Here is a 14,841-nt window from a genome sequence, read left to right on the forward strand (position 1 = left end):
TGCATGACAACCTGTTATGTAAAAATTAGTTGATTTGAGACAAATATATGATATCATATATTAAAATATTTTGATTGTTTTAGTGCATTTTGTATGTGAATTTTAAACATGTAAATAAAATTTGCCAAGCTGGAAGCTGGAACTGTGTGGAGAGTTTTGAAATGAGTTTTGAAATTACCTACATTAATTGAGAAATTTGTATAAATAAATAAATAAAAACCCGTCATTTGAATTGTATCTGCACATTGACATTAGTTTTCCTCTCCACATATCTAAATGCTCACCCCAGGACAGCGTCATATAATGCTACTGAGTGGCCTGGTTATACTGTAGTGTTGTGAGAAGTGTTTAATTCAATAAGCTCCCACTGCAAGGCAGAACAAAGCTGACCTTCATACATCACACCCTCTGACTGATCCACATCTAAAAGTGGAGGAAATATTTGAGCAATCTCTTTTCCAGTTTAACTCTGTCCTGCTCTGCAGAACAATGGACTGACTTTCAGACCCCACAATACATCATGCCCAGCTAGGTCCGCAACACAGACCTTAACTAGTAAGTGTCACAGTCCTCCGTCTGCACCAGTCTGTCTTGTCTTCAGCACTACACTTCCCATGATCCTCTCGTCTGCACACCTGAACTCACTCCCTCATCAGCCTCCCGTTCAGGGTCCTGTTTCATCTGTTTCACCTGTTTGCACCTCATTATGTTTGATTCTTCCATGTATTTAGTTCCCTCTGTTCCATTCAGTCTTTGTCGGTCGATGTTTATGTTACCTCGTGTTGAGAGTGTATCCCTGCCTGTTTCCTGTACCCGTCTGCTTTTGAGAGTTTAAGTAAAGCAATTGTATTGGAGCTTTGCCTCTTCAGTCTGTCTTCCTCAGCCTGCACTCCACCACACCCCGTGACAGTAAGACTGTCATGCAAAAATTCATTGATATGCCAGTCGTCTGCCGATTCTACAACTCTGCCTCCATTTCAACCTGCCAGTCAGACTAAACCTCCACCTCAATGGTGTCACCCAATTCTGTTGTGACCCATGCTGGTCTAACAAGCTAGAGGAACAGCTTTAAATATATATATATAACTTCGGTCAACAAAAACAACATGAGATGTAGCTTAATTGAAATCCTCATTCAGCCTATTTTTGTTGTATTCAGCCAGAGGAAAACAACCTCCTGTTACAACCCTTGTGACTGAGACTGGTTTCTCTCAAGGTTTTTTTCCCCCACTACTTTGAAAAGTTTTTGTTCCTTGCCACTGTCACACTTTGGCTTAATCAATGGGTGGTAAAATAATAATAATAATAATAATACTCAGTGAATTGCACTGAAAATTGAATGAGAACAGAGTAACTGAATTGAATTAAACTGAATAATGATATTCAGTAAATATTCTGCAGAGCTGCTTAGTGGTTGTAATTAAACTGAATTTATTGTTTCCTGATCAAATAATTTTGCATAATTTATTCAGTTTCTTTCCTTTTTATTACAGTGAAGCAATCTCTGAAGCAATCTGTATGTGTTTACTCTGAAGCAATCTGTATTGTATAAAGTACCATTTACTTAAACATAAAGTAAACCAGAGTCAGCTTGAGCTCTATAAACACTTGCACATGCAAAAATCACTCAATCACTTCAGCCAAAAGTATACTTCCTTTCTCCACGTTTCACTTCATGGCATACTTTTCACCATGAACACAGTCCACAGATCAACACAAAAATCAGGCTGCATGCGAACAGTAGGCAAGGGACATCATGGACTGATATACTTTCTGCCTAAATAGGCAGTTATTGGCCAGGATAAACAGCAGTGGACCAGACTTTATGTTGACAGTCAAAAGTCTGGCTACACAAAAATATCAGTTACATGATTGGCTACCAGTGTCAGGATTGGCTCTTGCATAAGTTACAATCTAACTTGGTAATTGTAACCATATTGGATATTCTTAATCATAAATGTCTTCAGTCCCTAGCTATAATAGTAGGGGTCCACAGCAAGACACAGATGATTATGAGTTTGAGACCAGGGAATGCATGAGCTCATACAATATAAACTTGATGTGTTACTTTGGTTAAAACGTAAATAAATGGATAAATTTAAATCTGACCCATTGGCTCTCACAACAGCCATTTCCTTCTTGCCTGTAACTCATTTCTTTCTCCTTCTCTCTCACTCTGTTTATATTACTTCAGTGAAACCCCACACCAAGTAAGAAACACATACCAGATCATAAAAACAGAGGACAACTGAATTTCAGCAATGTTTGTGTATGCATTCTAATTATACTTGGTCCATTTATAGTACAGGAGTGTAATTGTTAGTTTGGGTCCTCAAATGTGATTGGCCAAGCAGACTTCTGATATACTGTACAATATAACAGCAATGGGACATTTCACTCTTCTTTTTTGTGTGTTTTGTGTCTGTTAACCTAGAATAGTAATGGAAACAAAGCTGTGATTTTTTTTTTGATCTCATACTGCCTTTTTTTCAGAATTATGAGTTTATATCTTGCAATTTTGACTTTATAACTTGCAATTGTGTTTAAATCTCACAATTAATATTCAACAATATTATTGATCTGCCTGCATTAACACCATTATATGAGAAACGAGCTAGACGATGACATCACTGTTTTCTCCAGAGTGCCAACATATATTATTTGTATATATATATATATGAAGAGTTCAGATGCAAAAGCCTCTAAGTGCCATTTGAAATTTTCTTCTAAAATGATCATTTTTATCAAGCTTGTATATTTAAGTTCAGTAATTTCACTTAAATGGCAATGAAGATTACCTATTAATTGTCATTTAAGTGAAATTACTGAACTTAAATTTACAAGCTTGATAAAAATGGTAATTTTAGAAGAAAATTTCAAATGGCATTTAGAGGCTTTTGCACCTGAACTCTTCATATATATATGAACTAAATTAATAACATTTTTACAACAGAAATGAGTCATCACTGAACTTACTTAAACTGGACTTTAACACTATTTTGTTCTAGATTTACTGTACAGCCAAAACAAACTTTGTTGCATTATTTTCCTGTTATCTCTGTAAAGCTACTTTGAAACAATCTGAACTGTAAAAAGCGCTATATAAATAAAGGTGACTTGACAATACTGACTTTATTATTTTATTCAGTGGTGGAAACAAGCTTCCATACTCAATGGCTAAAACGCATACGCATATTATTTGCTTCCTTAAAGGAGAACTCCGGCGAACAATGAACCCTTGGTCTAATAAAACATCGGTACCTAGTCAATCGTTCTCTGAGATTTGTTTTCATGATAATCAAATGTAAAGAGTTTTATCTCTAAAAACTGTTTAGCGTATAATGCCAGTAATAGGGGCATTGACTAAGTAAAAAGAAATCGCTAGTTTATACCACTAACAAGGCTCAAAATAGCCCCACACTAATGCAGTAACATAATGAGGCTCCATACATGCAAAACGAAGCATTGAGAACTTTGTAAGTGTTCAGACCGTTTAATAAGAAGATATTTTTTGAAGACAGTTCACTTCACGTATACAGACAGGAGCCATCTTAAAAAACATTCTCGATAAGTCGATGCCCGAACGCCGTTCATACAGTTCAGAAGTTCGTTGAACTTCATACAGTTCAGATCACTCAGCACGACGTTCGTGGTTTGACTTATCGAGACTATTTTTTAAGATGGCTCCTGTGACTGTCTGTATACGCGAAGTGAACTGTCTTCATAAAGTATCTTCTTATTAAACGGTCTGTACACTTACAAAGTTCTCAATGCTTCGTTTTGCATGTATGGAGCCTCATTATGTTACTGTGTTAGTGTGGGGCTATTTTGAGCCTTGTTAGTGGTATAAACTAGCGATTTCTTTTTACTTAGTCAATCCCCCCATTACTAGCATTATACAGTCCCTCCAGAAAAACGCGATTATGCGATCGCTGAATTCAATGCAAAATCAGCCAAAGTCCGCATATTTATGCGGGGGCAGCATTTTTTCAAATACGTCGCACTTTCGGCGCATAAATTGCCGATTTCCGTGCAAAATATGCAGGGTTTGCATAATTTCATAATCCTCGCATTTTCGTTGCAAAAAACGTCACATGTATCTTAGCAGAAAGTTGAAATGTTGCGTTTGCTTCACACAAGAGCAGCCATTTCCCCCTGTTTCCATGGGAACGTTATGAAGTGACGCAATTACGCGACGCCAGACAGACTCACGGAGGCAATTGACATCTCACAAATCGAACTCGTATAACTGTCTGTCACACGTTCTACCGTCACATCGTTACTTAATAAACAACATAAGATAAAAGAAGTAGCATCAAACAGACATGGGGTGTTCGAGGCGCACATATAACACTGCAGAGAGCTCTTAAAGGGGCCACACCTTATTTACACTCGTTACAGTCTGAAATAAAACAAGATGAGAAATTAAATATTCCCAGCACTTTCTATGATGTAGTATGCTTGCTTATCAAAGGAATTAATAAGAAATGACTCTTACATTAGCCTAGTGAGAACATGATGTTGGGGGAATCACTTTTTTTCTCTTTTTCATCAAACCACAATTTTTGCAAGTTGCCTCAATTTTTGCAAATTCCTGCAATTTCATCGCATAAAATTGCATAAATATCCCGCATATTCCATCGCATTTTTAAAGAAAACGGGCCGCGTAATCAATCAATTTTTGCCCGCAACAATCACAAAAAAAAAAAAAAACTCTGTTATATAAATCGCAAATTTTTTCACAAATTTTTGGAAATTACCACCACAAAATCAGTCATTTTGATCGCAAAAATCACAAAAAAAAATCGGGAAATCCTGGAGGGACTGATTATACGCTAAACAGTTTTTAGAGATAAAACTCTTTACATTCGATTATCATGAAAACAAATCTCAGAGAACGGTTGACTACCGATGTTTTATTAGACCACAGGTTCATTGTTCGCTGCAGTTCTCCTGATGACCCGAGTCTGAGTTACATTCACACACAAATCATGTCACAGTTGTCATCATGGTCATGTTCTGTTTGCTTTGTGTTTCAGTTTTGGTTTTTACCTGCTTGCTCATCTGTCTGTGTGTTTTCCTTACTGATTTAAGTCAGTCACATGTTCTGGGTTACGTTAATCATCCCTCTGTGTATTTATAACCTTGGTTCAGTATTTGTCCGTTCTCGTCTCCTCCTGTGGCTCATGTTTTTGATAGTTTTTGTTACAATATTGCTGCAACTAAATACAGCCTTTGATTTCACCCCTGCTGCAACCCAACGCTGACAACACTTCTATTGCTACCAAACACTACACTTCACAGTGCACTTCATGGCCTCCATGACAGCTGTCAGATTACCAATTTTCCATTTTCGAACTAAACTGCCAGTGTGAAAGCCCTCATAGTTTGCATAGTATCACATCTACTAGAGTGCATTGTCTAGAATTCACAAAACAATGTTTATGTTGGTAACAATTTCTAAACCAGTTACTACATCAGTATTGTTGCCTGTTTCCACCATTTTTTTGTTGCAATGTTTGCATGTTACTAAGCTAACAGCCTAATAAGCATAAAATGCGCATCCCACCAATATTAAATAAAGTTGATCACTGTAATTAAATTGCAATTAGTTATGAAATGAAATATGAAATAATGAACATTTGCTATTTTAGAATTTGGCTGATCAAGGTTACTTAGGGTCTGTTTACACAACACCGTTTCCAACTGAAAACATAAAACTCTTTATGCGTTTTGGCTGTTCGTTTAAAGGGACACTTCACCCATATGCATTAAGCTTTATATCTTTAGAAACCCAGTCATATTTTTAAATGGTCATGGTTATTTTCCCCTAAATTGGGAGAAATAAGGATTTACTGCTGATTATAACGTAAAAATCGTCATTTTGCGCCATAATAAGCAGGAAGTCACATTTCATTAAAATGACAGAGACTACAAACATTAGCTCCTCATCAAGGGTGTGGGACCCACTCACCCTACAGGCCTATTACAGATCAGTGGGTGGGACTTCACTTGCAGAAATTGAAATCAATATCCACTATCTTGTTTTTGGAAGCTAAGCTATCAAGCGCTGTGGATGACAGTTGGACAGAAGAAACTAAACATGATATGGAAGAAGAGCAATTTGAAAGTCTGCTGCTCGAATCCGATGTTCGTGGCTATCTTTACGAGCCGCAGTATAGTGAAGAGCAGCTGAGGCTGATGGAGGAGCAGGAGGCGGCTGCCTGTCGGTCGAGGAGCCCGAACTGGCTCGAGCTGAGGCGGACTGCTGTGCATGTGCTCTCGCTGCGTGGTACGGCCTACGGACACAGAGTCCGTCTGCTTTAGAGAATTTCAACGATGCCAATTTCTCCTGGACGAAATCTCTGAATCAGACGAGCACACGGATGTTTGTGTTGTGAGGTGAACCATCATAGTTTCGCCTGACTGAACATCCAGGTATCATGCAGTAATACACCATATAGAAAGAAATACAAACGAGGAGTAATTCACTAATGAGTATGCCAATGTAACGTTAACGGGCTTTGTTGTTGTGGGAAGAAGGACATTTAAACATTTTAATAGTAAAATGTACAAATACAAAACGAAAGTATAAGCCAACAGCCCCTCATTGACGACTGATGTCCACCCACAACAAAAAATCAGGCCTGTTTCTCTCTCGATCTGCCGTTTATGCTTCCGCTCCTCTGTGAGAGATACGAGACCGGTCGGTGCGTCTCTTGTCTTTCATTACCACTCACGCCACCGGCCTCGCACCGTCCTCTTGTGCCGCTCTTACGTCCCTCGTCCTGCTTGCCAAAGCCAACTAAGTAGAAATTTTGCGTGAAGTGAATTTCAAACTCTGGTGACAGCTAACGTTAGCCTTGTTGACGATTCAAGAATGTTTTCTCTGATGTGTGCGCAGTTCCGGATTAGTGGGTGTGGCTTGCTGAGCTGTGCTATGTGGTGCATTGTGGGTGTTGTAGTCTTTCATACAAATGCACCCTTCGGTTATTTTCTGTCTTTTCTCAGTCAAGAGGGCACCAAATTCAAAAATTCTTTTACATTTCGACAACATATATGATCCATTTTCAATAAAGATTAATGTTGAAATGGGTAAAATGCTCCTTTAAATGACAACAAAGTGTGGGTGCCTGAAAACGCAAACTTTTGAAAACGGGTTTCAAAGTGCACGTTTTTGAAATTGGTCAATGTATATACATATCCGTATAACGTATGAATCTCTGAAGACGATGACGTCATGCACATGCATATTACGTGCTCAGTCTATAGTGTTTCATCGACATCTAATGTCCTGGCAGCAGAATACAGAGTTTTAAGTTGTTTTCACGGATCCGTTTTGACAATGGTGTCGTTTGTACGTGGAAAACTCAAAGGAAAAACTCTGTTTTAAGCAGATTGTTGTCGTGTAAACGTACCCTCAGCTGCCTCCTTTGAGAAACAGCCGAAACACAACTTGAATTTGTTCTGATCCATTGGGAATATACCAGTAAGGCAGTTTTCCCACACTCTTGGATACCCACTAGAGCAGTATTTCCCAACCCCAACAGATGGCCTCCATTCGCTCTCTTTTGCATTTCCGGTGAGGAGTGACTATAAGACCTTCTAGACTCTCAACAGCTGCTGGTTGGGTAGGTGGGGGTGGGAGCAAATTTACAGACGCATAAACCCCTCTCTCCATTTAGACCATTTTAACCGTTTGTTTTCATAGAATGTTTAACACTGAACATGATGTTTAATGTAGCATTAGATTTAACACAAGTCCACACCCAAACAGCCAAGTCAAACATTTCCTACTAAAGATAAACAACTACTACAATTCTCTAAATCTCCAGTAAGAACAGCCCATAGAAAAATGATATTGCTCTAAAGTTGCTCTTGAAGTTCTGATGTTTCATTTAGGTCAAATATATTTCTATAGCCTAAGAGCATTTCATTACACATTGTTACAAATCAGCAACTTTGTCTCTGATATTTCCCTTTAATTCTTCAGGAAAGATAAAAACACATACATGAGGTATTCAATGACATACAATAAGAATTAGCATAGCCTCGCTCAAATATTTTGAACGCTGAATTTAATTAGAAATTTTAGAGCATATTGAAATCTCTGTTGATTGTTGCCTTCAGTATCTTCAGTATCTATAATTTTGAGCACATACACAGCTAAAAAGAATGCAACACTATTTAGGAAATTGATCTGGATAAAGGTATATGTGCAACATCTGCAAACAACATGAATCATTTTAGTTCTATGTTTATGTTGTAGCACATGATGTTAATTCAAAAGAGAGGACTTACCCTGTAGACTGTGTTCAACTGTTGCGATGAAGCTGTATGTGTGAGTGCTGACAAGATGTAGAGAACGCCGATAGATCCCAAGAGCAGAGAGGCCATGATTCCCCCTGCAACTATTCTAAAAGCCCAGCAGTGTGTGTGGTTGTGTTCCCTGCTGTAGAGTCTTTCTCACATCTACTTCTTCCCGGGCTATTTTTTGTCCTTTCTCAAGCCTATGCAGTTTGTGCTGCTGTTTTCTTCTTCTCTCGCTTACGCCCTGCCCTGCCAAGCTGGACTTCCTCCCTCAAACACCCCGGCCCCCCTCTTCCTTACTCACACTTTTCCCTCACAAGATCTTGAATGGAAATCACATGCAGCTGGGGAAAAATGAGTTTAAAGAATCCAAACTGAGGGAGAATACAACTCTTTATGTATTCTACTGTAACTTCTGCTGTTAACCTAAAGGCGAATAAATGTTGCCTGATTGGCAGAGAGAAAGTAATGGTCAGCTCACAGTACCCTTTGACCTTGGCTGAGGCCCTCCCCCTCCCTGTGGATGTCTCTTAACCCCTCTAACCCACTGGAAATGCCATCTCCTCCAACACACACACACACACACGCTCAGATGAGATGCATGACAACATATCAGGTATACAAGACAGGGTCAGTTTTCTGCTCTTGTGTTTTTTGGTTGTTCGTCCAGAGATTCTTAGTTCATGGATTCCTTTCAATTCGACTCACCGCTTTGCACATTTTCAAAGTCTCTCTTATCTAACACTCTCCCACTGAGCTGATGATCAGAGAAGAGAGAAATAAAAAAAATGTACAGCACTGGGGTGCCAAGAATGGAATTGAGATTCACTGGTGTAGTCACTTGTAAAAAAAAAGTGTAAAATCTATAGACTCTCTCTGAGATTTTAATGTTTATTGTTCCATAATTTTTTGTTAATTCACCCCAAATTAAAAAATTGTCATCAATTACTCACCCTCATGTTGTTTGTTGTTACATTTCACTCATCTTCAAAACACAAATGGATAAATTTCAAATGAAATCTGAGAAATGTATGTCCGTCCATTGACAGTCAATGCAACTACCACCTAAAAAAGAACCTAAATTATATCTGTTCGTCACATAAAGCAAGCAATCGTGTCTCTTCAGAAATTTGGACTAACTATTCAATTCATATGGATTAGTTTTACAATCTCTTTATTAACTTTTTGAAGCGTCAAAGTGGTAGCTGCTTGGACTGTCAGGTCAACGTAATATATTTTCATTGCAGGATTAACCGAATTATATTACTACGTGTAACATATAATTTGTAATTGTTTAATAAAAGAGAAAAACAAGTAAATTGCAATCCAGTTGTAATATTTGTGTCATGTGAGTTCAAATGAGCTCAAATGTGTCCATTTACACCATGATTATGCAGCATTGAGTATTTCAGTCAGTCACAGCATTTCTGTTGAAAATAATGACCAATCAGAGGTGTTTAGTCACCGGTAGTGAGAACCTGCTCAGTATCGCTCAAAATGCTGAACGAGTTTGTTTATCGAAAGTTTAAGTTCTACACACACACAAATCCTCTAAACAACATAAACAGATTGTAGTCAAGATGGTGTTTACATGAGCAGGAGACAACTGTGCCCGCATCGTAACTGAGTCCCATACTAACCCCAGAAATGTAGTTCTCTGTTGAGGAATTAGTGAACTCTTTTTGACATTGAGTCTCAGCCCCAGGCACCTCAGATGGTGCAGAACTCCTCAGACTGTTCTAGAATAAGCCAGTCGTCAATGAGCAAGTCTTAATGGAGCTAAAGCAGCATCCAATGCATTTCATCAAGGTGCGAGGGGAATATGCTAGGCCGAACAGAAGACCTGATATAGACCCGATATTGGTACACCTTTCCCCCGAATGCGAACCTCAGGAATCTCCTGTGATGGCGAAGGATGTATATGTGGAAGTACGAAAATTTTAGATCTATTGGGATAAATCAGTCCTCTGACCTGATTTGACTCACGATGACAGGTAGTTATCTTGAACCTGAATCTCCTCAGAGAATGATTCAATACCCTGAGATCTGCAATGGGACGTAACCCCCCATCCTTTTTGGGAACCATGAACTACTGGTTGTAGAACCCGGATGCTCTATAGCCTCGTTTGCTAAGAGGGACTGAACTTCCTGTTCCATAACCCGACCCTGCTCGGGGTTGACAACAGTGTGAACTACCCCCGCTGAATTTCAGTGGACAATACTCAAACTGAATTCTGTACCCCTTTTCCACTGTGCGCAGGACCCGCTGAGATTTTGAAGACCTTTCCAGGTGTCGAGATATTCTACTAGGTGTGATCAGTCTCTCGAACCTCGGATGTTGTGTATGTTGCATGATTTCAGTGCCCTGAAGCGACTGATTGGCAAGTGACAAAAACTATTTAAATTTTCTGCAGTTCATGTGAGAGGAAGCAAACTCGACAGGGCCACAACGTTTTCGGGCGGACACTGCGATTTGCGGTCGCTGGAAGCCGATGCATCCAGAAGCACGCGAGGCGGCTGGAAGCAGTGTTGTATTCGAAACCAGCTCACTCGAGTCCGAGTCGAGACCGAGACCATAGAGGGTCGAGTCCGAGTCCAGACCGAGACCAAAGACAATCGAGTCCGAGTCAAGACCGAGACCATAGAGGGTCGAGTTCGAGTCGAGACCGAGACCAAAGACAGTCAAGTCCGAGTCGCGACCGAGAAGATAGAGGGTCGAGTCCGAGTCGAGACCGAGACCAAAGACAGTCGAGTCCGAGTCGAGACCGAGACCATAGAGCAGTGGTCTCAAACTCGCGGCCCGCGGGCCACAGTGATATTTTGTGGCCCCCTACTTGACATTAAAATTTAATGTTAGTGCGGCCTGTCGTTGCATGTGCCACTTTTTTTTTATCCCTTATGGGCTACCATAGATAGTCTTGTGACAGCTTACGGTGGGTTTGTTGTCAATAGTTGTCATAGACAACCACGAAGTACAAACATACTGCGCCTGGAAAAACTGAGCTTCAATTATGAGCGACCTACATTTGAAATAACGAACTTGAGCGGGCAAAATATGTTAGCGTGATATGTGTGCCACCTATCTGGCCACAAGCTACTGGTAGCTCGCGAGCTACGTGTTGGGGACCCCTGCTATAAAACAATGCGAGAATAATCATTTTGAGCTTGTAATATGTGTCCAAGAGGTTGATAAAAATGTTTGCTTTGATTTGTGCAAAGTCAGTAATTTGCCTGAGACACTATACATGTGTAGAAAGAATTCAATAAGATGGGCAGACATGACTGCAAATATTTGTATTTCAAAAACAATATTTTTTTTTCTAAATATAATAAAAGAAAATGTGCCTTCCAAAAAAAACGTTTAATACCATTACAGAAAGGGAGAATCACCGGTGCAAAAATCTTCTTGATAACAAATTTATTAGAGGTGCAAAACTTGACTAACGTTTCGTTTCGTTTCAAGTTTTGCACCTCTAATAAATTTGTTATCAAGAAGATTTTTGCACCAGTGATTCTCCCTTTCTGTTTGGTCTTGTCCTGCCCTGGTTGCACCGGATCGTTTGGCAATTTACAGAAGCGCAGTAAGCCTTCCTTTTCAATTTAATATAATTTTTGTTTAATATCATAATTTGTTGTATAAAGAAAATCAAAAGGACATGAGCAAATATAAGAATCACAAAGATGTGTTATAAGGAAAAGACAAAGAAAGTTTGTAAAATGAAATTTAACTGTCAGAAGAACAGCTCATGAAGAAACAATCATGTACAGAAAGGAATGTTCAACTTCAGAGGAAAAATTCAGAAGAAACATTAATAATAAAGATTGAGAAGATTGGATCAGTTGTGCTCCTTTTTTGGAATACTTGAATCCTATTTTTGTGGAATATTTGATGTGGCCCAGCCTGACCCAGACTCTATCTCCAGGGCCCCACATAGCAACATTGTTTAGGCCCAGATCCGGCCCACATCTGGCACTTGAGGGATGCGGATCTGGCCCACATGCAGCAATGAATGACGGCCCTTGGGTGGCCCACTCCTGTTTGCCAGATCTGGGCCACAAGCAGGCCATAGTAATGCCACATGTCAGCCAAGAGCAAAAAAATAAAAATAAACCAGAACTGGACTTTATCTGAGCCACAAAATCTGTGTATATTAAACATGGAGTCATCTCAACCTTAATAAGCCTGTTAACAAGCAGAATCACTGAAGGAAAGAAGAGAATGGAAAAAGAGACGAGCAGAACAACTACAACTGACTTTAGACACAGTCTTAGATGCAATCACCTGAGGAGAAAAGAAGACATTAAATCTCTGAAGATCTCAGCAGAGGAGGATTAAACAACTCCACAAACAGCATTACCAGCTTCACTTATTACTAAACAGACTGACTTTATTTCTGTCAGACTTCTACAGAAGTTTGCATTGAGAACTAACAGAGGTTTAACTCTGTGTTTTATTTGAAGTCACCATAACATCAGAATCTCTGAAGGAGAAAATCGTAATTGGTTACCATTATGGAGATCAATGTTTGCTTTAGTTGGGCTCTTGAGCCTAAAGACATTTATTTTTGAATTTGTTCGGCTATTGTACTTCTGTTATAACAGCCCAATGAACAAAGAGAAAAGGTGTTCAATGGAGAAAGAGAAATCAATGGTGTTGATTGGGTTATACCATAATCAATAATTGGCCTGAATCACTGAGAGGGTAAATTCAGAGGTAAGCTTTGTATCTTATGGATATTAATGCAGCGCTGTTGTTGTGGAATATGCCTGTTGTATTAAATCCAAATTATCAAATCAATTACAAAAAAAAAAAAAAAATTAAAAATACTTCAGATAGGCACATACAGACATCAAGAATTATCCTATGACTCTCAACAATGGTGACAAAAAGATTAACTCTGAACATTAGCTCATTAGTTATTCATACAGCAATGCATGATGGCAGCCATGAAAGAGATTTGATTGGTGGTATCCAGAATACACTGCTAAATGCTTTATAGATGTCACCATTATTGAGATTCACAGGCTGATTCTTGGTGTCTTTTTAAAATTAAGTTTTAAGAAATTATCTGGATTACATTGTAAAAGTTAAGACAATTATGATTTTCAAGGACAGTGTTGTAACAATAAACAATGACATAAATTTATCTCTACTCAGGTCAAATGATCGTAAAATCATGACAATGTTAAACAGCAAACATCAAATCACCTTTTCTCTTTGTTCATTTGGCTGTTATAACAGAAGTACAATAGCCGAACAAATTCAAAAATAAATGTCTTTAGGCTCAAGAGCCCAACTAAAGCAAACATTGATCTCCATAATGGTAACCAATTACGATTTTCTCCTTCAGAGATTCTGATGTTACAGTGACTTCAAATGAAACACAGAGCTAAACCTCTGTTAGTTCTCAATGAAAACTTCTGTAGAAGTCTGACAGAAATAAAGTCAGTCTGTTTAGTAATAAGTGAAGCTGGTAATGCTGTTTGTGGAGTTGTTTAATCCTCCTCTGCTGAGATCTTCAGAGATTTAATGTCTTCTTTTCTCTTCAGGTGATTTCATCTAAGACTGTGTCTAAAGTCAGTTGTAGTTGTTCTGCTCGTCTCTTTTTCCATTCTCTTCTTTCCTTCAGTGATTCTGCTTGTTAACAAGCTTATTAAGGTTGAGATGACTCCATGTTTAATATACACAGATTTTGTGGCTCAGATAAAGTCCAGTTCTGGTTTATTTCTTTGCTCTTGGCTGACATGTGGCATTACTATGGCCTGCTTGTGGCCCAGATCTGGCAAACAGGAGTGGGCCACCCAAGGGCCGTCATTCATTGCTGCATGTGGGCCAGATCCGCATCCCTCAAGTGCCAGATGTGGGCCGGATCTGGGCCGAAACAATGTTGCTATGTGGGTAGTGGTCACTACAGTGGACAGCTATTTAAAAAGCATTTTCTTGAATTTGCAAGGGTTTTGATGGGAAAGTTGCACATCAGTCTCTTCAGTGGACCCTGGTGCATCATCCTATGCATTGCAACAAAGTTATAAGCCATTGAGTTTTGATTTTCCCCCCCTCAAAACCAAGATGGCCAATGGCCAGTCAGACATGCCAAGGTGCTCCGGAATATCCACCCATTCCTTCTATCCTAGGACACTCTTGTAGGTAAAAAATTATTGCAGCATCAAGCAGTATCTAATGAGTCATATCACAGTAAAATTTTCCAAGTTTTGATTTTAGATTGGCAGAAAAATCTGACAAATCACCCGTCTACTATAGTGGACCTCATGCATCAATGGCTATATTTTAGCTACAATTTATACTTCTACTGTGAATATTTTTTTTGAAAATACTTAATCTGCAGTAACTTTTTTTGACTGTAAATAAATGTAGTTGTATTATTAGAATGTGATTTTCATTGACGTCTAAAAAAGTTATGTAATTACATAATTTGTGACTTGTAATGCATTACTTTACTCATTTCATCAAAAAGTAATCTAATTACATAATGCATTACTGTGACGATCAGCAGCCGTGGTGCCCTCGAG

General features: G+C 38.9%; 1 protein-coding gene across 1 annotated transcript in view; it reads right to left on the bottom strand.

Annotated features, from left to right (window-relative positions):
• Positions 1 to 8,588, bottom strand: part of lama4 (laminin, alpha 4) — a 116,790-nt gene extending 108,202 nt beyond the window's left edge. Inside the window, exon 1 of the mRNA XM_039657000.2 lies at positions 8,302 to 8,588. Coding sequence (XP_039512934.2) covers positions 8,302 to 8,397 — 96 coding nt within the window. The 5' untranslated portion in view covers positions 8,398 to 8,588. The remainder of the gene's footprint in view (positions 1 to 8,301) is intronic.
• Positions 8,589 to 14,841: the final 6,253 nt, after the last annotated feature.

The sequence above is a fragment of the Pimephales promelas genome, chromosome 13, assembly GCF_988280905.1.
Source record: "Pimephales promelas chromosome 13, fPimPro1.hap1.1, whole genome shotgun sequence".
In the NCBI taxonomy this organism is placed as follows: domain Eukaryota; kingdom Metazoa; phylum Chordata; class Actinopteri; order Cypriniformes; family Leuciscidae; genus Pimephales; species Pimephales promelas.